The sequence below is a fragment of the Anas acuta genome, chromosome 17 (genome assembly GCF_963932015.1).
Source record: "Anas acuta chromosome 17, bAnaAcu1.1, whole genome shotgun sequence".
Taxonomy (NCBI): Eukaryota; Metazoa; Chordata; class Aves; order Anseriformes; family Anatidae; genus Anas; species Anas acuta.
In genome coordinates this window covers 5,655,583-5,678,665 of record NC_088995.1, presented here as the reverse complement: position 1 = coordinate 5,678,665, position 23,083 = coordinate 5,655,583, and the positions used below count along the sequence as shown (strand labels likewise).

Genomic DNA, 23,083 nt, shown 5'->3' with positions numbered 1-23,083 from the left:
CGGCGGCGGCTGCTGCGGGGCTCCCCCGGGTCCCTGAGCTCCCCGCCGCCTCGCCGTCGTTAGGTTTCAGAGTTAACAGCCCCCTGCCGGGGAGAGGAGAGGCCGGGGGATCGGTGGAGGCTGAAGGCAGGGGGGTAAAAGGGGGTCCCCCGGCCGTGCCGTGCGCCTGTGACCTGTGGAGGGTGGGGAGATGGAGGGAGAAAAATGTGGGAGGGGGAGACAAAGGTGGTAGGGGACACCCCCCAAAAAAAAATAAAGGGCTGAAATCCTTCCCCTGAGGCTATGAGCCCAGCCAGGGGGGCTGCAGCAGGGAGCAGGGGGGTTCTGGCACCCTCAGCCTCCACCAGGCCCCACCACCACCGCCTTCCCCCAGTGCAGGGGGAGAGGAAAACACCCTGGGGAAGTGAGGAAGGGGTTTTAGGAGCGGGGCGGCGCAGCAAAGCAGCACACTCCGGCAGCAGGTACCAAGGGGGGATGGTTTGCTTTATTTTATTTGAAGCCACGCACAAAGAGGAAAGGAACCGCATCGCTTCCAGGCTGCCCCACGCTGCCAGGGGGACCTGCAGCTCCCCGGCCTCCCTCCGGAGCAGCAGCACCAGGATGGACCTCTCGAGGAGGCTGCAGCCCCCAGCCCTTGCTCCCTGCCCGAGGGGCTCTGCCCCATGGCACAGGGGAGCCACAAGCCCCCTGCCCTGCTCTAACCCAGCCCACAGCCCGTCTCCCTGTACAGTTATTTTCCCTTTTCCCACAGGTCAGGCACCTCCTGCTATTGCCAGCCTCCCCCCTGCTGCCTCCACGCCTCCTCTTCCCCCTCCACCCTCTATTATTTTTTCCTTCACTCCCCAGAAAGCTATTTTGAGGTGACAGCACCTGCCCTGCCCCAGCTTATGGCACAAAAAGGCGAGGGAGAAAAGGGGCATCAGCTGCACCCCCTGCCCCAGGGGAGCCAGGGGCTGCTGGTGCCACCCCACGCCCACCAGGCTGGGCTTTTTTGGGAGCTCAGGCAGTAATTCCACCTCCTCCTGGAAGCAAAACAGCCCTTTTTCCAAGTGAGCTCTGCACAGACACAAGAGAGGACAGGTGGTGAGGCGTGACACACATCTCGAGCACACGGACATCACTCATGGGGACCCAGACCCTTAGCATGGACACAGGGAACTTTTGGGATCCTCTCCTGTCTTCTTGGGGAAACGGCGGCTGCACGGTCAGGGGAGCCACCGGGTGCATAGGAAAACACACGGTGGGACCAAAGCTGCAAAAATTCACGGGGCAATTCCCCCTCCCCAAGACTAGTTACGGACTGAGCCCACATCAAGCAACACCGCCATCCCCCAGGCTGCAGGAGGAACACGGGACAGCTCCGCGTTGGTGACTGCGGCTTTGTTATGGCACAGTTCTACTTGGCATTCAGACAGCACACCGACAGGCCCAGGAGCTCAGGGTGTGGTAACTGGGTGTGCTTGCGAGGGGCAAGGTGCCACCAGACTGGCAGAGGGACACCCAGAGCCCCAGGAAATGCTCTGACACGGACACTGTCCCAGGGCACCATCAGAGCCGAGGCTGGGAACGGGGAGCCCTGCTCCTGTTCCAAGCCACCAGCATCGACCTCATGGCCCAACAGTCCCGTTCCCTACCTTGCATCCCTGTCAGGATGCTTTGGGATCTCCTTTCAACCCTCAGAAAGGTTTGGAGAGTCAAACTCTATCTACTCCAACCCTCAAAACCAAGAGGGGTAGATTTTAAGGTTTTGCCTGATGATTTCCTGCCCTGCTTTCACTTGGATCCATTCAGCTTCTGAGGAAATTCATCCCAACTCCAAATTCATTTCAGTACACAGCTACTGAAAGATGCAGTGGTACCTGGAGCGCAGCACCCTCACCACTCACCACGCAGGGCTGTTGTAAAGCACCACGGCTCCTGCAGACCACCACCACCACCACCGCTCCCCTGGGAAAAGCGCTGGGCTGCCAGTATTCATTTCTCCTATTTAACCGGTGCTCTGTACTTCAGTAGGGTGGCATGCAGGTCAAGCATTCTCTCAGGAGGAGGGGTGTGGGATGGCACATGGTGCTATCTGGAGTGCTATAATAGACTAAGAGCCTCCACCTAACAGGGCACGGTGCCTAACTCTCTGACAGAGCTATGGAGTAACTGCGAAGTGACAGGGCACGCTGCTGCAGCCAGCCGGCAGGCTTTGCTTCAGGAACCAGAGCTCTGCAGGCTCTGGATATGTCATTCTGCACCCCATAATACCTGAATGCAGAGGAAAGCCGCCTCTGCAGTGACTCCGTTTGGGCCTTTAAGCCGTGTGGAAATTCATGTGCACGGAGCTGCTAAGCCTCTTCCCTTCTGGGCACTGCAGTGCGTGTCCCTGCTCCACCCCCCGCCAAAATCCGCTCTCCTTTGGCAAAAAGGAACAAGGCCTCGAGCTGCAGGAATTAACATCTCTCTTCCACACGCTGCTGGGCTGTCTCCAGGGCTGGCCCGTTTCCAGTCCTGATCCCAGTGTATTGCATAAATACCCACAGCCCAGAGGCAGCGGTGACCAGCAGCTCCCCATGAGCCGTGGGGTTGTTCCGACAGCAACCTCCAAGCCCCCCCGACGTGGTGCCGAGGGGCTCAGGGTCATCCTGGGAGCACTCAGGTCACAAGAACACACACAGTGAACAAAGAACAAGGTAAGAACACGGGCTGGGTGGGTTTGGCAGGCGCAGGGAAGGGCTGGCAGCTCGTCTTCTGCTTTAGGAGAGTCTGTGTCAGGTGTGAGGTGGCCGGCTGGACCTCGGTGTTACCACGGTGCTTGGCACCCCTGGAAACCTTGCTGCTGCTCCTGGTTTTGCTGCAGGGGCTCCTTCCCAGCCCGTAAGGATGCTCAGAATGGGGAGAGTAGCTCTGTGAACAATCAGACTACAGAGGTGAAGCACAATCCGACCAAAGATTCAGACCGGAGGAGACACAGTCAGACGGAGGAGGCTTTAAAAACTATCACCTGCATAAGATATACATAAAAACCCAACAACGAAAACAACCAAACAAAAACCCCACAACATCGCAAGGACAAGCAACTTCTCTGGAAGTTGGAGTTTCTTCCAATATTCCACACCAGGGGTCTCACTGTGCCAACCTCCTAGGCAAGACGACCACGGAACGAGCAGTAGGGGCAAATCTTTCCGTAGGACAAGGCGCTTCCCTAGCACGACTGTCCCTGCGAGATCCTTACGCCTGGCCTCAGCTACCGACGTGTCCCCGTGGGCCAGAATGGGCAGGCAGGCAACGGAAAGATGCTATAGCACCGGTTATGAAGTTTAATGCAGTTTTCAATGCATTAAAGCCAAAGGATTGTCACCAAACTTGCCTTCCAGGCAAGTTTTGCAGAAGAGGGCAAAGCTACACTCCGGCTGCTTCTGTCCTCACAACGCCTTTTGCGCTCACTCCTTGCCTGAACTGTAGATCTTCTGAGCTGTGGCGCGCGTCAGCTCCAAATCCTCTGGGTACCGAATTTCTAGCTCGGTATTTGCTAGGTAGTGAACGCCGGTAAACTCGGAAAAATAGCGGCCGATGTCAGGGTGAGGAATCTCCCGAGGCTCCGAGTTGTATTCCAGGTTCTCTGTTAGGAGAGGAAACAAATCAGTTATTCCCCCAGGAAGGCCATACATCCTGCGCCTCTCTCAACTCCTGTTGATGTCTCTGAGCTCTACAAACGCCGCCTCCTGATGCTTTCAACAAAAAAAAACCCTAACCCAGGAAAACAGGCAGAGAATATCCCAGTAGGACCGCTTACAGAACCTATTCTCCTAGCTGATGCTGACCCCATTTACCAGTGCCACCAAAATATTTCCTGCCTGAGACCCCCTGGCCTGACGTTGGGCTGGAGCACAGGATGCTGACCTGCTGTCACGCTGCGGACCGCAGGTCTTGTTTGTAAATGCAAGGAGAAGCTGCAGCACTGAGCTCTGCTCCCTCAGGTCCCGCGGGAGATCAGTTTCCAGGAGCTCCAAACGCTCCAAGGTGTGGGTGACTGCACAAGGATGCCCTCTGCAGGTCTACCAGGGACACCCAGTGCACTCCAGCTCCCCTGGAAAGCCTCCCAGTGACCCCCAGTTTCCTCTAGGATGCCCGAGAGACCTCCCCAGGAAACACAGGAGACACTCTGAGCCTCTTCTTGCACCCTAGAGGCAAAATAAGAACTCTTCCTGGAATCTAGAGGGCTCTGGAGGCCTTGCAGGGCTCTCTAGTGCACTGTCACACACACTGGAGGCCTCCTGTGGTCCTCCCCTGCACTCTAGATCCTCCACAGGTTTACTAGGGCCCCCCAGTGCCCTCTAGCTCCCCCTAAAAGCCTCCCAGTGACCCCCAGTTTCCTCTAGGATGCCCTAGAGGCCTCGCAGGGCAAAACCCTAAACATAATAATATATCTAATCCTAATTAGGACCCTAAAAAACACATATGGCGCCAGCTTCTCCTATCAGAAAGTCTCAAATGCCTTGCAGCTCTAAGGCACCAGCCTGCTTTCCAAACATGTCTTACCCAGCAAAATTCACTTTTCTAAATCCCAGGCTCCCGAAGTAAGAAGTCTCCAGAGCGAGCACATTAATTGTTTCCCAGAGCACCCCATTTCCTCCTTTGTAGTAAACGCTAGCCTGATAAAGCACAACAGGTAAACAAAGCACTAGCGTTAAAACACAGCGGTGACCCGAGCTGAGGGCCTGTTTGCTCCCTGATTATTTGCTTACATCAGGGTGACAGGGAGGCAGCCCAGCAATAAATCACCTGTGCAGGTGCCCTGCAGCAGTCCCCAGATGATGTCATTTTTTCCAGCACAGTGCCAGATACACAGGTAGGAAAAAAAAAACAACACACAAACACAACACTGCCTATGTCCCAAAGTACCTTATCTGCAAGGTAAGGGGGGCAACATGTTGGGATGCTGAGAACATGGTTCAGGAATAATCCATCTGCCTCTGAAACACGCTCAGTTCACTTCAGAGAGCACATACAAGTGGTATTCATCCATGCGGGCTCTGCGAAGCAAGCCGGACTTTGGTAAGAGCTACCATATGTCACTGCGTGCAGCCAAGAGCACGAGAGCTTTCTGCACCCCAGCGGGCTGCTGCGGTCCTGTGAGCTGCAAGGCCCCTTCTTGTCCCATACAGCCACGGGGGAACGATTTGCACTGCGATACACCCTGCAGAAACAGGGCTGAGCAGCGAGCTGTGCACAGACGGACAGACACGGTGACAAAACAGAAGCTGGCAGGGGGGAGAATGGGAGAAGTGGATTCGAAAAGGTGGGGAGCCTGAGAAACGTGTTGACAAGCAGTTTTGGAACAGCAGGCACCTGGCCCGTGCTGCCAGCAAGCAAACAAAGGGAGGACAAGAGCAGACAGGTAGACACCAAGCCTGCTGTACAAGGCAGGTGTTTTGGAATTAGCGACAGCTCAACCTGCAGATTTACAGGAAGGACTCAAACTGAGCACACCTATAATAAGCTTGGTGTTATTTCTGGTTAAATCTACAAAGACTCAGTTAAAAAAGAAAATATTACCATTCCCTCCTTAAAGCCAGGTCACTAGGTTATGAAATACTCCCTTCCCAAGTGATCTGAGGTTGTATTTTAGAGGGGATACTCAACAGACAGGCAGCAAGACTTCAGCAAGCAAAGACAACCCCCCCGTTTTCTCAAGCAGTATCAAAACTCTTGGATGCCACTGACAGCAGTTTCAAACTACAGCCTGGCTAAAACACAAAGTGCTCAGGAACCAGCTGTAATCAGAGCTGATTATACTTGTTTATAAACAATTAGAGAATAAGAAATGAGATGACTCAACACCAGAAGCACTGTGGAAAAATACCACGTTAGTTTCCACTGAGGTGCATATTTGAAAAATTAATCCATGGCACAAAATATTTTTTTTCAGACTATTTAAGAGGTTAAATACTGTTCAATATGAACCACAAAGTAGTGCTGCAATGTCCTGTGCCCCTACTCCATCCCTTTTTTTTTTTGTTAGTTCTACTGAATATAATGTGACTCTCAGGAAGGTGAGAAACACCTGCACTCGAAGTGTTTCAGGCTACAAAGGTAGGAGTGTCCCCTCATGTAAAACCACCTCTTGCTCGTAGGTATGGGATCAGAACATGCTAGGAGCACACCCTAGCAAGAGCTGAACTGCATTTTGTCCATAGTTTCCTGTTCAACAACTTCTGCATCTTCTCTTAACAAAATATGATCGGGTTGTGCAGCTGCCCTGCCAGCTGGGTGGGATGCCTCTGTGTCACAGGGAGAAAAACAGGAGATAAAGAAACACCCTGATTGCAATGTACAGAGTTACAGACTTTTTTAACCCGAGTTCAACACTTCTTCCCTTATCCTAACCTCATATTCTGACCATGAGATAAGAATTTTGCTCATGGTACTGTGTATAAAGAACACACAACTGAGATTTCTGCACCTCTTGGCGTTTGTGAAGAGGCATTCATTTTAGTCCCTTTCTTACCAGAGATGGCACCAAAAGCCACGCTATTTGTGTTCTCTGGGATCTTAGCACACGAAGTCTCTCAGTGAAAGGTGTTCAGAACCATGCCCTAATGAGCAAAGTTTGTGTGTTCTCTCACTAGACCCTACTTTGAGGTCCTTCCCAAAGCATGACCATAATTTCACAAAGCAAGAGTTGCTGACAGAACTTTGAACTTCAGAAAAAGTTGAATTAGCTCTTCCAAAAGCAGTAATCCTGGTTTATACCATAAAACCAATTGTGTCCAACACACACTTGTTTCTAGGGCAAGAGGAGATTGTAACAAAGGGGTCCTCAATGTTCATCCCTAGCAGGACTGATTTCACAGAAATCAAACAAAATATGTCTGTGAATTCAAGACAAGTCTCCTTCCTACCCCAACTTTAACTTACACTTCATGCCTCCTACTTAAGAGCTGATCACTTAAGCGTCGCCTTCTCCTACTGCACTTTTTAACAGACAGCAAGCTGAGGAGACTCCTGCTCACCTTGAGCAGCGTATCTGCAAGAGCCATCTTCCACTAGCACGTTGTAGAAAGGCTGGTGGGGGCCATGTGGGAGGCTGTGGACATTCATGTTTCGGATCCATTCATGTCCCATCATGCAGGCAGGATCCCAGCCGTAGATGACGCAGTTGTAGCCATATCTAATTAAAAAGAATACACAACACAGGCTATGAAAACTCCAGAGCCAGCTCTTTTCGCCAAGGCTAATAGAGCACTAACAGAACAGAAGCCTCCTGTGAGCAGGCACAAGGAGGAGAGGAGAAGAACATCGTTATAAAAAAACTTGTGTGCGTACGTGTCTGTGTTCTGAGGTGGGTGGGAAATGACTAGAAGTGACTGGGCAAACAGACAGGAACAAACAGCTGAGGACAAAGGAAAGCCAAATTTGAACAAGAAATGAGAGCGGGGAAGAGACTGGGATGTCAGCAACAGGGAGAACAGGAAACAAGAAACAGGGAGGGGAATCAAGCACTCTACCGTGCTGTGCAATTACTTCTGTTCCCATCACACAGACACGGTAATCCCAGTGCTAATTCCCAGAAACAAAGCCAGCATTATTGTCAGAGTATTTATGAGATTAATTGTGAGGTATCATAACTGACACTGCTGACACTTAAAATATGCTTCAGATGTCTCGCTGAGCTGTTTGGAGGAATGGCCACAGCCACAGAGTGCCAGCACGTCGTTCTGGCAGGGCTGTGCAGACAGGAACACAAAGCCCCTGCGCAATGCAGGAAGAGGCAGTAATAACAGCGCAGGGTAAGATTCATAAGCTGTCTTCGCCATCTCATCTCTTCTGAAACCAGCTCTGTTCCACAGTCCCTCATTAACCGATTACAAATGTTTCTTCGAGAGCTCTGGACTGTGGAAATTTTATCTGTGATACATGATGACTCACAGGAGGCACCTCGCAAACCTCTCTGCAAACAAGCAGCAGCAAAAACGCTTGCTCTCAAAGGAGAGACAGAGCTGCCCCCATTTTTCTAAGAGGTATGCAGCATAGATGCATGTGCCTGGCATTTTCTGTTCCAGGTAACTCCTTGGCAGATAAAACCCTGTCTCATTATGGCCAGAACAAACACTTCTGCACTCGTCATTACAGCGCAGCCTCCTGCTAGCGCAGGGAAGGTTTTGAAGAGCTCACCTCTTGTGTTTCATAATCAGCCCAATGGAAAAGCAGACCTCTTTGTGTTTCTCATCCGAGCGGTGCTTCACCTCGGGTCCCACCTCCTCCTTCCGGCGCTCAATATGCTCTAGGGTATGCTGAACCAAGTACCCGACCGCCCCGTGCTGGGATGGATCCAAGGCCTGAATGTGCTGCAAGATGTCCAGAACCTTCAGCAAGCAAAACAAGATTGACAGATTCAGAACAAGCCTCCACAGCAGTCAAACACAAACAGATACACTTCCCGTGTTAGCTGGGTCTAAGTGCCCAGGACTAGAAGTCTGCCACACAAGTTTTCCATGCAGAACCGAGAACCTTTGCTCTAACTACATGGTTCCAAGGAGTTGACACTTGCTTATCCTGTAGAAATTGCAAACATTGCTCTCCTCTATTTTTAAAGCTCCCTATTCCTAATGAAGGGCACTGCTGAACAAAGTAACTCCCTAAAACTAAGTCATACAAGCTAATGGCATCACGTGTTTCAGCTACAGGGCATCAAAGACACTGCTTCAAGGTTTCTGAGATGTTAGAAGAATTCTGAAGCTAGTCTGCTGAACCCCTGCTGTGAAGTGATTTTAGATGACTTCTGCTGTACTCCAGAACAAACATTTTAGCTTTAAAAAGTTCCTCAGCACAGAAGGAAATGCAAATAACCTGTACGATGCTGTACCTTGAAATAGTGAACAGGAGACAGAGAACCTGCTTGACTCAGGATAACTAAAGGGCACTAACTTCAAAAGTGTTCCCAAAGTAGCAGACTCTGTAGATCTCAAGTACCAGCCTACCAACACCCTCTGGCATGTCATTGGAGCATCAAGACAGAACAGCTGCCACCAGCTTTGTTACAGGCAGGCAACGCAGGTTTTTATCTTCTTGCATCTTGTTCCTAACAAAAATGTTGTCTAAACAGATTTGGAAAAAGCAGTCACATCCATCTCAACATCAAACACCTCAAGTGCTGCCTCACTTCCAAAATCTGACACCCCTCAGCAGCTGGCAAGAGATCAAGGATCGTCTCCTTGATCACACGCTGCAAGTTTTGGTGAACCTGAATTTAGAGTGGGGCAGAAGAGGAGACCTCAGGCTACTCAGCATGAGCATCAGTCCAGCACTGAAAAAAATAAACTCAAAAAAAAAGCAGAAGAAAAAAAGAAATACTGCTCAGGCTTCTCGACACTTTAAATTGCTGGCAGGCATCTTACTGCCTTAAGAAGGGTGTGAAAACTGAGAAATCCTGCAGAAAGGGGAAGGCCTAGCACAGTGACCATGGCTGCCAGAGATTTTTGGCAATTTCATTTACTCTTATTTGCAAACATTCAGGACAACATTCTGGACAGCTTTGCTTGAGTTTTAAGATTTCGTGCCACTTTCCGTAAGTTTGGCAGACCTCTCTGAAATCTGGTATGTTCTGTTCTGTCAGGCATACAGGCTTCTCTGGCTAACTGTAATCCTATACGATAGCCTGGCAGGACTGGATGCATGTGAGGATGCCACAGGAGAAGTCTGGAGCTGTACATTTTCATTGTGTCTGGCAAAGCGGTGCAGAGAGCTACATGCAAGAGTCAGCCACGGGGGGCATTATCTGTCCTGAGGGGCAGCAAAATGCAAGTACGTAAAGCCCACGTGCCTCACGAACACAAAGCTGAGTGCCAGAAAGGGGAAATCTTCCAGTATTTCATTTAGCTCTCCTCTATTTATGTACACTCTTCATTTCAGCTCAGTGGGCCCCCCAATAATTTCTTACTTTGGGCTGCTTTTTCTGTGGCAACCCTAAAACTTGCTGCCCTAAGAAAGGAACAGCAAACTTAGCACAGTTTGTTCTTCTAAAGGAAGGCACCTTCTCCAGCAGTCACGTTTCAGTTAATTTAGTGGGAAGAGCTTTGCCTTCTGCCCAGCTGTCCAGCCAATCCTTCTGCCGAATCACCCAAACCTAAGGTTTGGATATGGCACAGGCAGTGCCCAAGGGAGTGAATTCCACTAAAACACAGGCAGTTTCAACAAAGAAACCTCTCTTTGCTGCAGTGACGTGCTAAAGAAATACTTTTTTGTTTGTTTGTTGAGTTACACGTTTTCTCCCTGTGCCTCCCCCAAATTCAGTAAAAGACACGGATGACTTAGACAACTTGCTGTCTGTCTGTACTGTCCTTCCCACGCTCACAGGATTCTTCAAGGCTGAAGGTGATGTTAGCAGCCCTGTCCTTGGGATTCTTTTTTAAGTTGCTTTTTCACAAGAGCCGCTGTTTGTGTACCTAAAGTTTCAGAGAACAGCTTTGTTGTTTGCAAAAGATAATTTCCTACAGGTTTCCTGATATGGTAATTGTTCCTTTCCTGTGACTCCAGCCAGACTCCTATCACCACCACCTCAATCTAGGCATACCGAGTCCTTACCTCTTACACTTTACAGCTAGCTACAAGTCCACAGTATTGGTTTTAAGACAAATTGTCAGACTGGGGCTGTAAATCATAAATTATGACTCAGACTTGAGGCTGCTCACGAGTTTCCCCTAGAGCAAGCAAGAGTCATCCTCTTTCCTCGCTTCACGTAGTAGAAATTGATTCACCGAAATGTGATAACTCGTTCAATTGCGTTTATTAGAGAAACAACTTGTGGCAGACTGTAATGCAAGTTGATGTAGTCCAAAAATCAATAGACTAGTGTTAATAATGCTTAGCCTATCAGAAAACATATGACCGAGTGGCGAGGTACCTTTTCTGGCCAGATTCCCAGGTGGAAGTATAACCTAGCCTGGAGCATTAGATGCTGCACATTGTCCGGATACATGGCCAGGTACAGATCCAACGAGTCTCTCAAGAGTTGATAAGACTGATCAGTGCTTTCTCTGCCAGCAAAAAAGAAACTCAATCGTAAGGCTAGCTCTTCAGTTCCTATCCCTAATACGCCAGTGTACAGGGATAGCCACCGAAAGCAGTGCTACAGGTACAGGCATGCTCACTCCATGTAAGTGACAGTCAGCCCTGGAGTCACTCATCACATCCAACAGCCTGCTGGAAAGGGAAAATGCTACACAATTGAAAACCGGCCTCTACCCTCCCACTTCACCAGTATTCTACTTGGTCAAATGATCATACTCAGAAAATTCACTCTGTCACTTCCTTCTGAAATTTGCTTTTGTTCCCCTTGCTTAATTACACCTAAAGCGATGCTTTTACTCTCTGATTTCTGTCTGTTGCTACTTGGGAAAGTGATTAGCAGGACATTTGAAAACAAAAGCAGATTGTTAACAATCCAACAGCACCATCTACTCATTTAAGCATATGGTTTATGCCTACCTGGTCATCATAAAGGTCTCTGCCCTCAAGGGAACGGTTCCTATCTGCTTTTCACATAGTAAAAAAAAAAAAACACAACACAGTTGTGTCCATTTTCTTGAGTGAAAACGATCTATTCTTGCTTCCATGCAATACTGCTGCAGGAGGTGATCAAAAGCAACTAGACACTGCGATGTGACATCCAGAGCTTTCAAGACTGCCTGGTGTGACTGATGCCTTTTTAAAGCACTCACTCCAGTACTGCAAAGAGGCAGTATCAGACAGGCAGACAGCACACCATGGGCCCTTTTTTCCCCCACAGCCCTTATGGGCCAGATGACTTCAGTTACAACTCACCGCTTGCCCAGGTTTAAGAGGTTTCCCACCATGCGCTGCAGGACCTCCTTCGAAGTCACCACCCCATAGAACTCCTCTGTCACGTGGTGGCCTATAAGGTACTCGCACTCCTTCACGGTCAGCTGCTTCCCCTTCCCAAAGGCGTCAATGTAAGTGTAGTCAAAAATATCTGTGCTTCTAATAAGACATCAAGGAAACCAAGCTGTGATGCTGGGCCTTGTGGTAAAGCAGGATTACCTATTTCTGTTCTCCTAGCACTTTCAAGCTTGTTTCTAAAAATGTGCCATTCATACCTCAGCTCCCTCCCTCATACAAAGAGATCACCTGCTACCTTCTCTCTCGTTTTTCACTCCATTGTGCCAGTTCCTTCCTTCACATATTTTCAGGTTTGCTGTATTTATTGCTAGATTACATGATGCTGCTGCACTGTAAAGTGTAACAGAGCCCACACATATGGCATCTGAAGCCTACTGCCAGAAGCGGTATATATAGACAAAAACATGGCTCTGAATTGGACTGCTGATGTCATTCACAAAATATACATTTCTGTAAATTGATCACAATCTGGTCAAAGGTTTGGCCTGCACTGACTCAGAGAATTGAAAGAGTGCACAGTACAACCGCAATGGCCTCTAGGAGCTGTTCTGTGTGAAAGGTCAAGTGAAATAAGCACCTTTTTTCTTTTTTTTTTCCTTTTTTTTTTTTTTTTTTTTTTGTAATCTTATTAAACAGGAGAACCATCACCTCATACTTACTATTATTTTACACTCAGGAAATCTGTTATATTTCCTTAACAGAAGAACTGAGTTCTAGGAAAGTTTATCTAGACAGCTGATCTTTTCCTTATAATTATGGATGGAAAATAATTAAATTCTGGAGCTGTAAATTCCTTGTGGCTTTTATAAAAAAAAATAAAATGATAAAACTTCAAAACACAGCAGATCACTTACCCTTCTTTTCCTTGACACCATCGCAGCAGAAAATGACTAGGGAAGTTGACTGGCTCAAGTCTGACTCCCAGCTGCCTGGCAATTGTTAAATAAAGCACAGACAAACTGATGGGAATTCCTGTCCTGCGGATCAAAACCTGGAAGGATAGAAAAGTGGGGGATATTAAGAAAGAAAGAAAAAAAAACCTCCAAGGTTTTAATTCACAAATGAAAACACACCAACTTAACTGAATATGCACTAAAAGATGACAGGAAATTTACAGGAAATTACTCTTCAGAGACAGATTTTTTTTGACTACATTTTGTCATGTGAAATACCACAAGTAACGTTTCAAGCCTTGCAGCCTCCTAGGTTTTGCCTAACATGCACGTACCTGGTGAATGTATGAATTCAGAGAGTTATAGTAATCCAGCTCATTTCCTTTGTATTTTAACTGCTCATACAGGACACAATTCATAGCATCAAGTACCTGCCGCTGAAGCTCTACTTCTGGAATCAGGACCTCTCCTGAAAACACACAAAGAGCAATAAAGACAGAGAAGACAAGTATACTTAACCTTCATGCACTGAACCTCATAGCAAAATTCCTTTATTTACAAAGAACATAAAAGACATCTTGATTCAAATAGCCAAAAGATTGGCTGGAGCACACAGCCCTAGTGCTCTGCTTACAGTGTGGCCTGGCTCAGCAGATTGCCACACACCTCAGCTGCGTATCAGTGCTGCCTTGTTTCCTCCTGCAGCTGCAGGACCTGACCCTGACCACCCCGTGCCAGCACAGCACTGTAGCTGGACAGTCTCACTGGCCAGGCATGGGAAGTGTGCTTTCACTGCTCGAGTCCCAGTTTGACCACTCTAGATATACAGACACAGACAGACCAGTCATTCCCTCTTTGAAAAACAGCAAAGATTAGACTAATGCTTATAAAAACACAAGAAGTAAGATGCTGCCTGACCTTTGGAGATGGTAAAGCCTATACCTTTTCTATTGCTGCTGACTTGCCAAGACTTGCTGAGGAAAGGACCTGTCCCACGGCTCTGCTACACACATCAGGACTGCTTAAGACTTCAGGGACAAACGAAAAAAAAAAATAACAACACCACAAACCAATCCTTTTTGCCTAGACAGCATCAGATGGACAACCTTGGGCTATCGAGCTTCTGCGGCTGAACAAACAGCTGCTGCCTGAATGATAGTTTAAGCAAATGTCAGAACATGCTTCAATGGGATGAAGGACAATAATGCTTTAAGCTGCAATAATTCAACAGCTGTTTCACCTTATCTGCCTCTGTTGAGACCTGCAGAAATGGTCTGCAGTAAAGCATATGCTTTTATACAGTACCTGCCTTGGAAGCCAAGCTGGGGTGCCTCGCATTTTTCGTCCGAAGGACTTTGCGCACTTTATCAGTGATATCATCCACCTGTGCCTGGACACTTTTTAAGCAGATGTCTGACAGCGGGTTACAATATTGGTCAATTAAAACAGCACCTGGAAAAAACAAACTACATAAGAAACAGGACTTCAGTTGTTTTTTGTTTTGTTTTGTTTTTTTGCTTATTTTTGTCTACTCTAAATTCCAAATCTATGGCATACAGCAAGCAATTGCAGCACAACACAACAACTTTCTTCTCAAAACTCTCATTTGTATATTGGATTTATCACAAAATGCAGAGAACAAGCTGACAATGATAAATGCCAGTTAGACTCCGTACTTCCCACCCCACCTTTCTGAAAAGGAAAGCAATAGATTTGTACATTGAGCAAGTATGCTGCTGGACAAGTCTTACTTAACCAGCCAACTCCTGTCACACTGCATCTCCTGGCATCCTCCCAGCTCATGTTTCTTGTTCGGAGCCTCAAACAACCTCAACTTCACTTCTGCATCAGTTCTGATTTCTTCCTGCCACATCCTCAATCGCCATCATTCTTGCTCAATGCTCCCTCTTCTGCTACATTCATCCTTCCATGCCTGCCCTCCATCTTCCTGTCAGAAACCCGCTATAACAGATTTTCATTTTTCTTCTGCCCAACCCTCTCCTGTCAAACTTCTGCAGAAAAAAAATAGCCCTTTCTCAGAATAATCTCCTTGTCATCTTGTCAACCATGCTCTTTCCAAAGCCTCCATATTGCCCAACCTTTGGAATCAACTATATTCACCTGCAATCAATTCACCTGCACTGATTCACCCTGCCTGCAGCATGCTCCTTGCTCTTGTCCAAGGAGAAAGGAGAGAGATTTTTCCCCTTTCTGGGGAAAGGAGATGGTAGGGAGCTGACCTGAAATCAGATCACGCGGTCTGATAGGCTCTGTTCAGCCCCTAGGCCACAGTTAAAATGCTTCTGCAATGTCAGCTGGTCAGGATGCTGAACTACTGCTGATCTCTTCACTGCACTGTTCAAATCCAAGTATTTTAACTTTCTTCCATTGCTTCTCTGTTTACCTGTCCATGCACAACTATTTGAGCATACAGCACAGAAAGAAGCCAATGGAATGCTGATTATTGATATAATGCTATGCAATTACCATAATTTTTTAAGGATTTTAGGTACAGCAAAAATCCGAACTTAATTCTGAGTCGCTGTCCAGGGGCTAGTTGATATGTAAGCAAGGAAGCTTCTCTCCAAGTAAATCAACAATGATGGAAAGCTGTCATTAACTGCTCTGCATCGGACTTCTGCTAAGGACTTACCCTCTAAAAATGACTGCTGATCAGTAGGGCGTTGAAGATACTCCTTCAGATTTTTTAATATGTTCTGTTGCCGTAGGAAGTAGAGAATTTTCTTTGCATAATACTTCCAGGTGAGGCCTTTCCTGCACAATGAAACACAAGAAGTTGTATTAGACAAGCACTTCAAGAGTGAACATTCCATTTAACTTTTCCAGTGAAGACATCTGCATTTTAGACATTGCTTTTCTGAACAAGACCAATGACACCACAGAGTCAGCCAAAGAGGTAAATATTAAAAGCATACTTATCATCAAAAGAAATACAACTTACAACACTTGCAAAATATTGTCCCCATCATCTTCTGTTTTTATCCTGTCACTAAGATAGCCTTTTGAGAAGATACAGTATCACAGGAAACAACACAGATCCTGCTTAAAGTAGTTCAGGAATATCTGAATGAAATACAATATTTTATTCACAATATGTCCTCTGGCTCTGTGTCCCCCCAGAATACTAAAATATCATTTCACCAATAAAAAAAAATGATGAGAGACAGGAATGTATGTCCAATAATATTCAGAACAAAATTGCCAGAGAAAAATGTCTTTTTTACTCAAAAAAGGCTGGAAGGGACCAATAGTTGGCCTGTAGATCACACAATCCAAAACCTTACAGCTTTCATAGTAAAATCCCTTACACCTTCTATATTAAGAAGTGAAGGCAGAGTGCCCAAAAAGCAGCAGAGAGCTGATTTGAAGAGGTCACTGGAAATATGACAGCCCAACATAGAGGCATTCAAATCACATGCATCTGAGCAAGCCCTGGCCTTCAGCAACGGGTTACCCATTGCTTCAGCGCACACTTTTACACCAAATAGTTAGGAATGGTGCCCCCCAAAACCAAAAATCAAAAAGTAAAAACAGACACAAACACAAGAGAGGATTCTGCTGATATCCTGGCTCTGTCCTTGCCATATTTTTAAAACAAGTCCAGCTCCTTTCTTCATGAAAAAATCTTTTTCCCGCTTGCCTGTTCTCTCCTCCAGACTGCAGGTCAAATCAGTCTTCTCCATTCTAACGAACAGGAGAACAATCAAACCTCATAACACTTCATCCTCTTCCAATACATTGGGACGCTCAATAGGGACAACTGCTTTATTGGGATATCTTCCAGGGAAATGATTTAGCCTAATGCTCCTGAATGGCAAAGACTACAGCTTAATCAGGGTGTAATTAGCATCAATTCTGCTTTATTGGGAGGCATTTGGCCAGTGCGAAGGCTCAAAAGCTTTTTAACCAGTTGTCAAATGAGAGATGTTTAGTCCCAGTTCAAATAGAGAAGGTAATAAAATGGATGTGAAAAAGCAAAAATGAGATGATTGTCATTCCAGTTATGTTTTTCCAAGCTCTACTAACAGTCCCTTTAATCAAGGCTATTAGACCCCATTAAGACAAATGTATTGCTGCTTTGTATCATAGCAAAAACAGCATTTTTTACATGGTACCAACAGAAAAACCTTTAAGCAAGCCAGTAAACTATTCATCTTGCTCAGTGTTACCCATGGTAATGAGAACACCCAGGCAGATGTGAACCAAAAGTTTTATTTACCCACTTGGCATTTCACCTGTCCAAAGAATTTACCAAGCTGCAAATTTTGCAGTGGTTCAATTAAACTCAGATGTTTATTTGGGGACAAAAAACGTACCTATCTACTACAGCTAAGAAAGGCAACAGGAGAGATTAAAAAAAAAGGCTGTGGTTTCATGGTGTGGGGAGGGATTTATGGTGGCAATCCACACTGAAGTACTGCTGTTCCTTCCTGTGTTGTAGGCCCATCCTGCAAATCAGTTCAGCAAACTGGTCCAGGTTCAAATAGAAACAAAAAAAAAAAGAACAGGAGAAATTCTTAAGTCAAAACTACTGCAGAGAGGCAAGTACACATACTGAGAGAACTGTTGGGAACTTGCAAGGAAACAAGCAAGCAACAAACAGCAACACGAAGCCAGAGGACCTCATTCTTGTAGGATGGTTTACACGGGTTCTTCTGGGAGTATTAAATGTGTTCTGCAATTAAACACACAGTAATTCTCCCCAGCCTCAGTAAGGCTGGGGACGTTGGTTTTTGGGGTGATGAAAGGAGTGAAGCTGACATCAGGCACCCATCACAGTACCATTCTTCTTCAGCCACTGAAAGGAGAAAATCCCTTCCACTTCTAATACTTCGTATTCTTTCTTACCTTCCTTCCATGTTAAGGATACACATCAGCTCATCCTCAAAGAAGTGACTTGGGCATCCAAGAGTCTCGATGTCACTGAATCCATCACAGGGGACCTGCCAAATCAGACACCGAATTATGCAGAGCACAAGAGATTGTTTCCTGAAGAACAGGATTTCATAGGAAGTCCCAAAACCCTACAGCAATCTGAGCTAACTACTACAGCATTTGGGGCTCCTGCAGAGGTGTATGGACCAGCCCTGGCATATCAGATCACACGCAGGCTGGGCCCAAGCTCAAAGGTGGAAACAACTGCCTGTGGTTGACTAAACCTCTTCATACCCTCCCTAGAGTAGCAGATTGCTCCTGGAGAAATGAACAAAGGAGCAGGAGCTTTCATTTCAGTCTCAAACCTCAACTGTTTAAGCAATATTGACAAGGGCCAAACTGGAGCTATCAGGTTGTTAATCTAAAAAAATATCTGAAACAATAATTTGTGTGTCTATATTCGTAACATTTTCTTGCAAAAATTGGAATTTTTAAACTCTGGTTGAACTGTAAAAAATCTTATTTGCTTTCAAGCTTTTCAATACAGGAGATTAACAAAATTTAAGGAAAAAAATGGGATTCCTATTATACTGTATCTTAGTGGCACTCCACTGGATCTAGCAGAATTGGGTTGAAAAGTCTCCTCCCTGCAATTCTAAGCAGAGATGCGAGCTGCAGTTTCTAGCCCCACAGGAGACAGTCCTAATTTTTAGGAATTCGGGTATTGCTGAGTAATGGTCTCTCAACAGTCCTTGCATACGTGATTGAAACAGTAGGAAGCCAGGAGGCTCTGCGGTCGGTTAATGCCCTGACACACATTTCACCACATTAAAATGTCTAGCTGCTGCAACCACAGTGGAATAGGTCAAAAAGAAGAGCCAAGACACATGCATCTCCTAATTTTCTACCGGCCTCATGGCCTTTCTCTCTGGGGGAAAACAAAACAAAACAAAACAAAAAAAAAAACAGTTGCCAGCATAAAATCAGACTTCAGTGTGGGTCTCCAATGCCTCCGGGGATTTCTTCACTGGACCACAATATATTTGCAAAGGAGATAGAGAGGAGTGGCCATTTACTGGCTCTAGCATGAACTTTTAAAAGTTTTAGTTATGTGCAGCTTTTAAGTCTATTTCACAGAATTTCAGGTTGACCCAAACCTTAGAGGTAGCAAAAACCTACAGCCACCAACTGAGCAAACAGACAATGAAACTGATGTTCCATGCTTAAGTAAGTTTTTCTGAGAGACTAAATTTTCACTTTTTACACAAGACACATAAGTGTGGTGTCATGGTTAGGTAAAGAGCTTGAATAATATGCTTTCCAATTCAGTGAACCTATTGCGTCTCAGTCCTGCTTTCAAATTACTCCTGACAACTCTCAGAGGAGCATATCCTTGCATGAGGCCTGCAGGGAGATAAATTGATAGGCTGTGGTATGTGCAGAGAAACTATCGGTCCTTAGAAGTTGCTGAGCTCCTAGAGCCAGGTCTGAACATGCAGCGATGAGCAAAGAGCTCATAAAGACACAATGAGGATCTCAGCAACAGCCGTATGTAGTCTGCAGAATGTGCCTTGGACTCTACACAGTTTGTACCTTTGGATTTTGGACCATCTCTCTCATTTTGGCCGGCAGTCTAGCATTCTCACATAAAGTGAGGCAACAGGAATTCTGACTGCACAGCTGAAAAATACGTGGGGAGAGACCTGAAACTGCTACAAAGTACTAACCACACAGCTAGGCTACTGCACGTGCACAGGGTTGACTTACGTGCTCTGAAAAGAACCTTTTGGAGAACGAAGCTACAATTCTCTGGGCTTCTAGTCCAGCATTGTGCCGCGCTTTGTATTCTTCAAGCCAGCTAACACCGTCTGTGTGGCTGTAGTATTTCAGCAGCGATGGCCACCTACACAACAAGACAGAAGCAAACAGGTTCATTAGTATTTCAGCATCGCTGAGGATCTCCAGACCTGTGAAAAGTTGTAACCATATGGCTTGAGGAGCTGAGCCACTGAAAAGAGACAATACAACCTCAGATGTAATCGTACAAATTAATCCAATGACTGACTCGGGCATCAAAGCATAAATCCAACTGATTTCAACTCAATATTACTGGTTATTTTAAAAGTAAGCTCTCCTGTGGCCTGTCAACAGCAAATGTTAACAGGAAACCTTCAAAAGGTTCGTACACCAGGTATTTCAATATCTGTACCTGCTGAACACTTCTGAAATTTCCTCTAGAGCTTTCCAAGATAAACACAGGTATTGCATCAGTAAAACAAATAAGAGTTTTATAACAAAAGTTTGCCACTCTGAAGATGTACCACGTTCAAGCTAACTTGCCAACTAACAATGAGAATTCACTGTCTTGTGTTTTTCCTCCTACCCTTGTGGGTCTAATTAAAAGGATGCACAAACCAGAGCTTCCTCTACTACCTTGCTGGTGGCAGCATCTGCTGTAGGGAAACAGAGTTCTGAAGTCAAATCGTGACAGCTAGATGACTTTGCAGGTCATTTTTAATATAAGAAATATTAAAAAATAAACCCCCAAACCAAACCCCTTTCGTGTAAAAGAAAGCTGGACCTGCTTTACCTAGTCTAAAAGCTAACACACAATTTATAGCTTAATAAGAAGCATTTCAAGGTATGCGAACAGAAAGCCTAACTTAAAGGCAGTGTTTTGGGGACTATTCCCCCAATAGCACCTTTCCTAGTGAAGTGGGCACGTGCTGCCATTACACAGCGCTACACAATAAAATATATGCCAGTGCAGCTATACCCGTGACTCTTCTGAAGGTACAAAGATTATTTGGGTATGAATGTGAGGCAGGATGAGCACAGGTGGAAATATTTTGGACAGCATGGGACAGAAAGACAAGATAAAGGCCTCCTGTAATTTGCAGGGGGGCTTTTTTTTCCCCACATTTTGACATTCTGTTGGTTAATATTGCTTTTTTTACAGTGTTATCTTTCTTCAACTACATGAATTGCCTTAGGTTCTTTTCAGGTTATTTATATAAATAAATATAAATAGTAATTTGTGTGTGTATATATATATTTATATAGAAAATAATACATATATATACACAGGATAATTCTTATATCCCTACCTGCATACTTACAGCCAAATATTTAAATCACTACTTCCATATAATAATTTTTAGCAACAGACCAAAAGGCACTGTTCTGTCCATCCACACCCTGAAGATATTTTACTGCCTGTTAAAAATAAAACTACACTGCCATCGCAGTTACACAATAAAGTCAAAGACTAACCAAATAGCTTCACATCACACAGTAACCTTTCTCCTAATGGATCCCTGGCTGTTCATCTATCGCTGAAATGCAGCCACGTCGTAATAACAGTTACGATCATTTATTGTAGCAGGAGAAACAATGATTTCTTGGGTTGAAATTACATTGATGATTTTTGGAAAATAAAACATAATTACGCAAGGTGGAATCCTGCCAGGACGACGAGGTCAACATGCACACTCCTGCCAAAAGCTCTATTATCAGAGACAGAGGGGGACTGCAGCATGTGCTAATCGCCCACCACACTCAATTTCAACTGTCGGATCTGAAGCACTTGTAGAAGTTCAGGTTCGCTTCAGAAATTAGAACCGCTGAACTGGTGAAAATACTTGGCCAGCCATGCCAAGCTCTAGCTTGCTGAAAAGGGGAGGCTGTAATTGTCAGGCAGCCTTTTTTCAAGGGAGGAGAGGGAATAACCCCCTCGTTTAACTCTGCTGAGTTCTCGAAGCCAAGTGTTTACAGGCATACTGCTGCTTTTCCTGTGCCAAAACACGGACAAAAGCAGGCAGCAGATGAGCGTGCCCTGCTCTAGACAGGCTGGTGGCCCCAGCGAACGCCTGGTGCTCCTGCAGCCATGAAAGGAAGCAACGCAGCCAATGCAACAGCTCCAGGGGTTTCGGCAGGGCTGTGCCCCCCGAGAGGCACACTGAGACCACCCTGGGGCTAAATGAAACCCCAAGCAGCAAACATCAACCCAAAGCCTCATCCTGGGACAGGACAAACCTCTGTGGCTGCAAAAAAAACGAGAGCACAGCACAGTGGGGCCGGGAGGCCAGCAGACAGCCACAGTGCGTGCACCCCGTCCCCCTCCCTTCTTCCTCCTCTTCCACCTCCATTTCTTCCTCCTTCTCCTCTTTTATCTTCTCTTCTTCCTCACCCCCACTTCTCCTCCTCCTATTCCACCTATCCCTCCTCCTCTTCTTCCTCCTGTTCCTCCCCCTTCTCCTCTACTTCCTCCTCTTCTACTTCCTCCTATCCCTCCTCATCCTCTCCTTCATCGTATTCTTCTCCTCCTCTTCCTCTTTTTCCTCCTCTTCCTTTTCCTTCTCATCCTCCACCTCCTATTCCTCTACTTCCTTTTTATCCTCTTCTTCCTCCTATTCCTCTACCTCCTCCTCTTCCTCCTGTTATTCCTCCTCCTCCTCCTCCTCTTCCTCCTCCTCCCCCTTCTCCTCCTCTTCCTTCTCCTCTTTTCCCTCTTCTTCTTCCTCCTCCTCCTCCTCCTCTACCTCCTGCTCTTCCTCTTCCTCCTCCTCCTCCTCCTCCTCCTCCCCCCTCCTCCCGTTCTACTTCCTCCCCTCCTCTCCCTCCTCCCCCTTCTCCTCCTCTTCCTCCTCCTCCCTCTTCCTCCCCTCCCTCCTCCTCCTCCTCTTCCTCCTCCTCCTCCTCCTCCTCTCCCTCCCGCCGCCCGCCCCCCGGGCGCTGCCCACCTGAGGCGGAAGCATTCCCGCCACACCTTGCCGCGGGGCTGGCAGGCGTCCCTCAGGCGGCGGCAGGTGCAGGCCACCCTCCCGATGTCGGCGGCGCCCAGCACCCCGCAGCACAGGATCAGCTCCAGCAGCTCCCCGGGCAGCTCCGCCAGGCCCGGCCGCCCGCCGCCGCCACCGCCTCCTCCTCCTCCTCCCGCCGCCGCCGCCATCTTGGGTGTTTACCTGAGCGGCTCCCCCCCCCCCCCCTCCTCCCTTCCCCTGCGGGCAGGGCTTAGGGAGCGTCGCTTCCTTCCTCGGCCGGCAATGCGGGCGCTAGGGAGCGTCTGTAAAGTTCACGCTGGAGAGGGGAGCTGTATGGCTGCCCCCCCTTCCCCCCGAGCGCTGCCCGTCCCTACCAGCTTTGGGCTGTCTGCATCGTGCCAACGGGGCTGGCCGGGCAGGGGGGAGGATTGCTGGGGGTGGCGCCGCCGCCGCCATGGCTGTGGGGATGCCGCTGCTGTGGCTGTGGTAGTATCTGAGGTAGCGCCGCCATGGCTGTGGGAATACCTGAGGGAATACCACTGCCATGGCTGCGGGAGTACCTGAAGTAACGCTGCCATGGCTGTGGTAATGCCTGATTGAATGCCACTGCTATGGCTGTGGTGA

At 47.1% G+C, this 23,083-nt stretch overlaps 1 protein-coding gene across 1 annotated transcript; it reads right to left on the bottom strand.

Annotated features, from left to right (window-relative positions):
* Positions 1-464: 464 nt before the first annotated feature.
* Positions 465-22,678, bottom strand: FBXO21 (F-box protein 21). The gene is made up of 12 exons (XM_068701271.1): positions 22,439-22,678; positions 19,464-19,599; positions 17,670-17,764; positions 15,454-15,575; positions 14,106-14,252; positions 13,136-13,269; positions 12,762-12,898; positions 11,812-11,988; positions 10,892-11,024; positions 8,164-8,354; positions 7,002-7,159; positions 465-3,607 (listed from the first exon to the last, which is right to left on the bottom strand). Exons 1-12 carry the CDS (start codon positions 22,645-22,647, stop codon positions 3,429-3,431), a joined length of 1,818 nt encoding a protein of 605 aa, XP_068557372.1. The 5' UTR covers positions 22,648-22,678; the 3' UTR covers positions 465-3,428.
* Between the last annotated feature and the right edge of the window lie 405 nt (positions 22,679-23,083).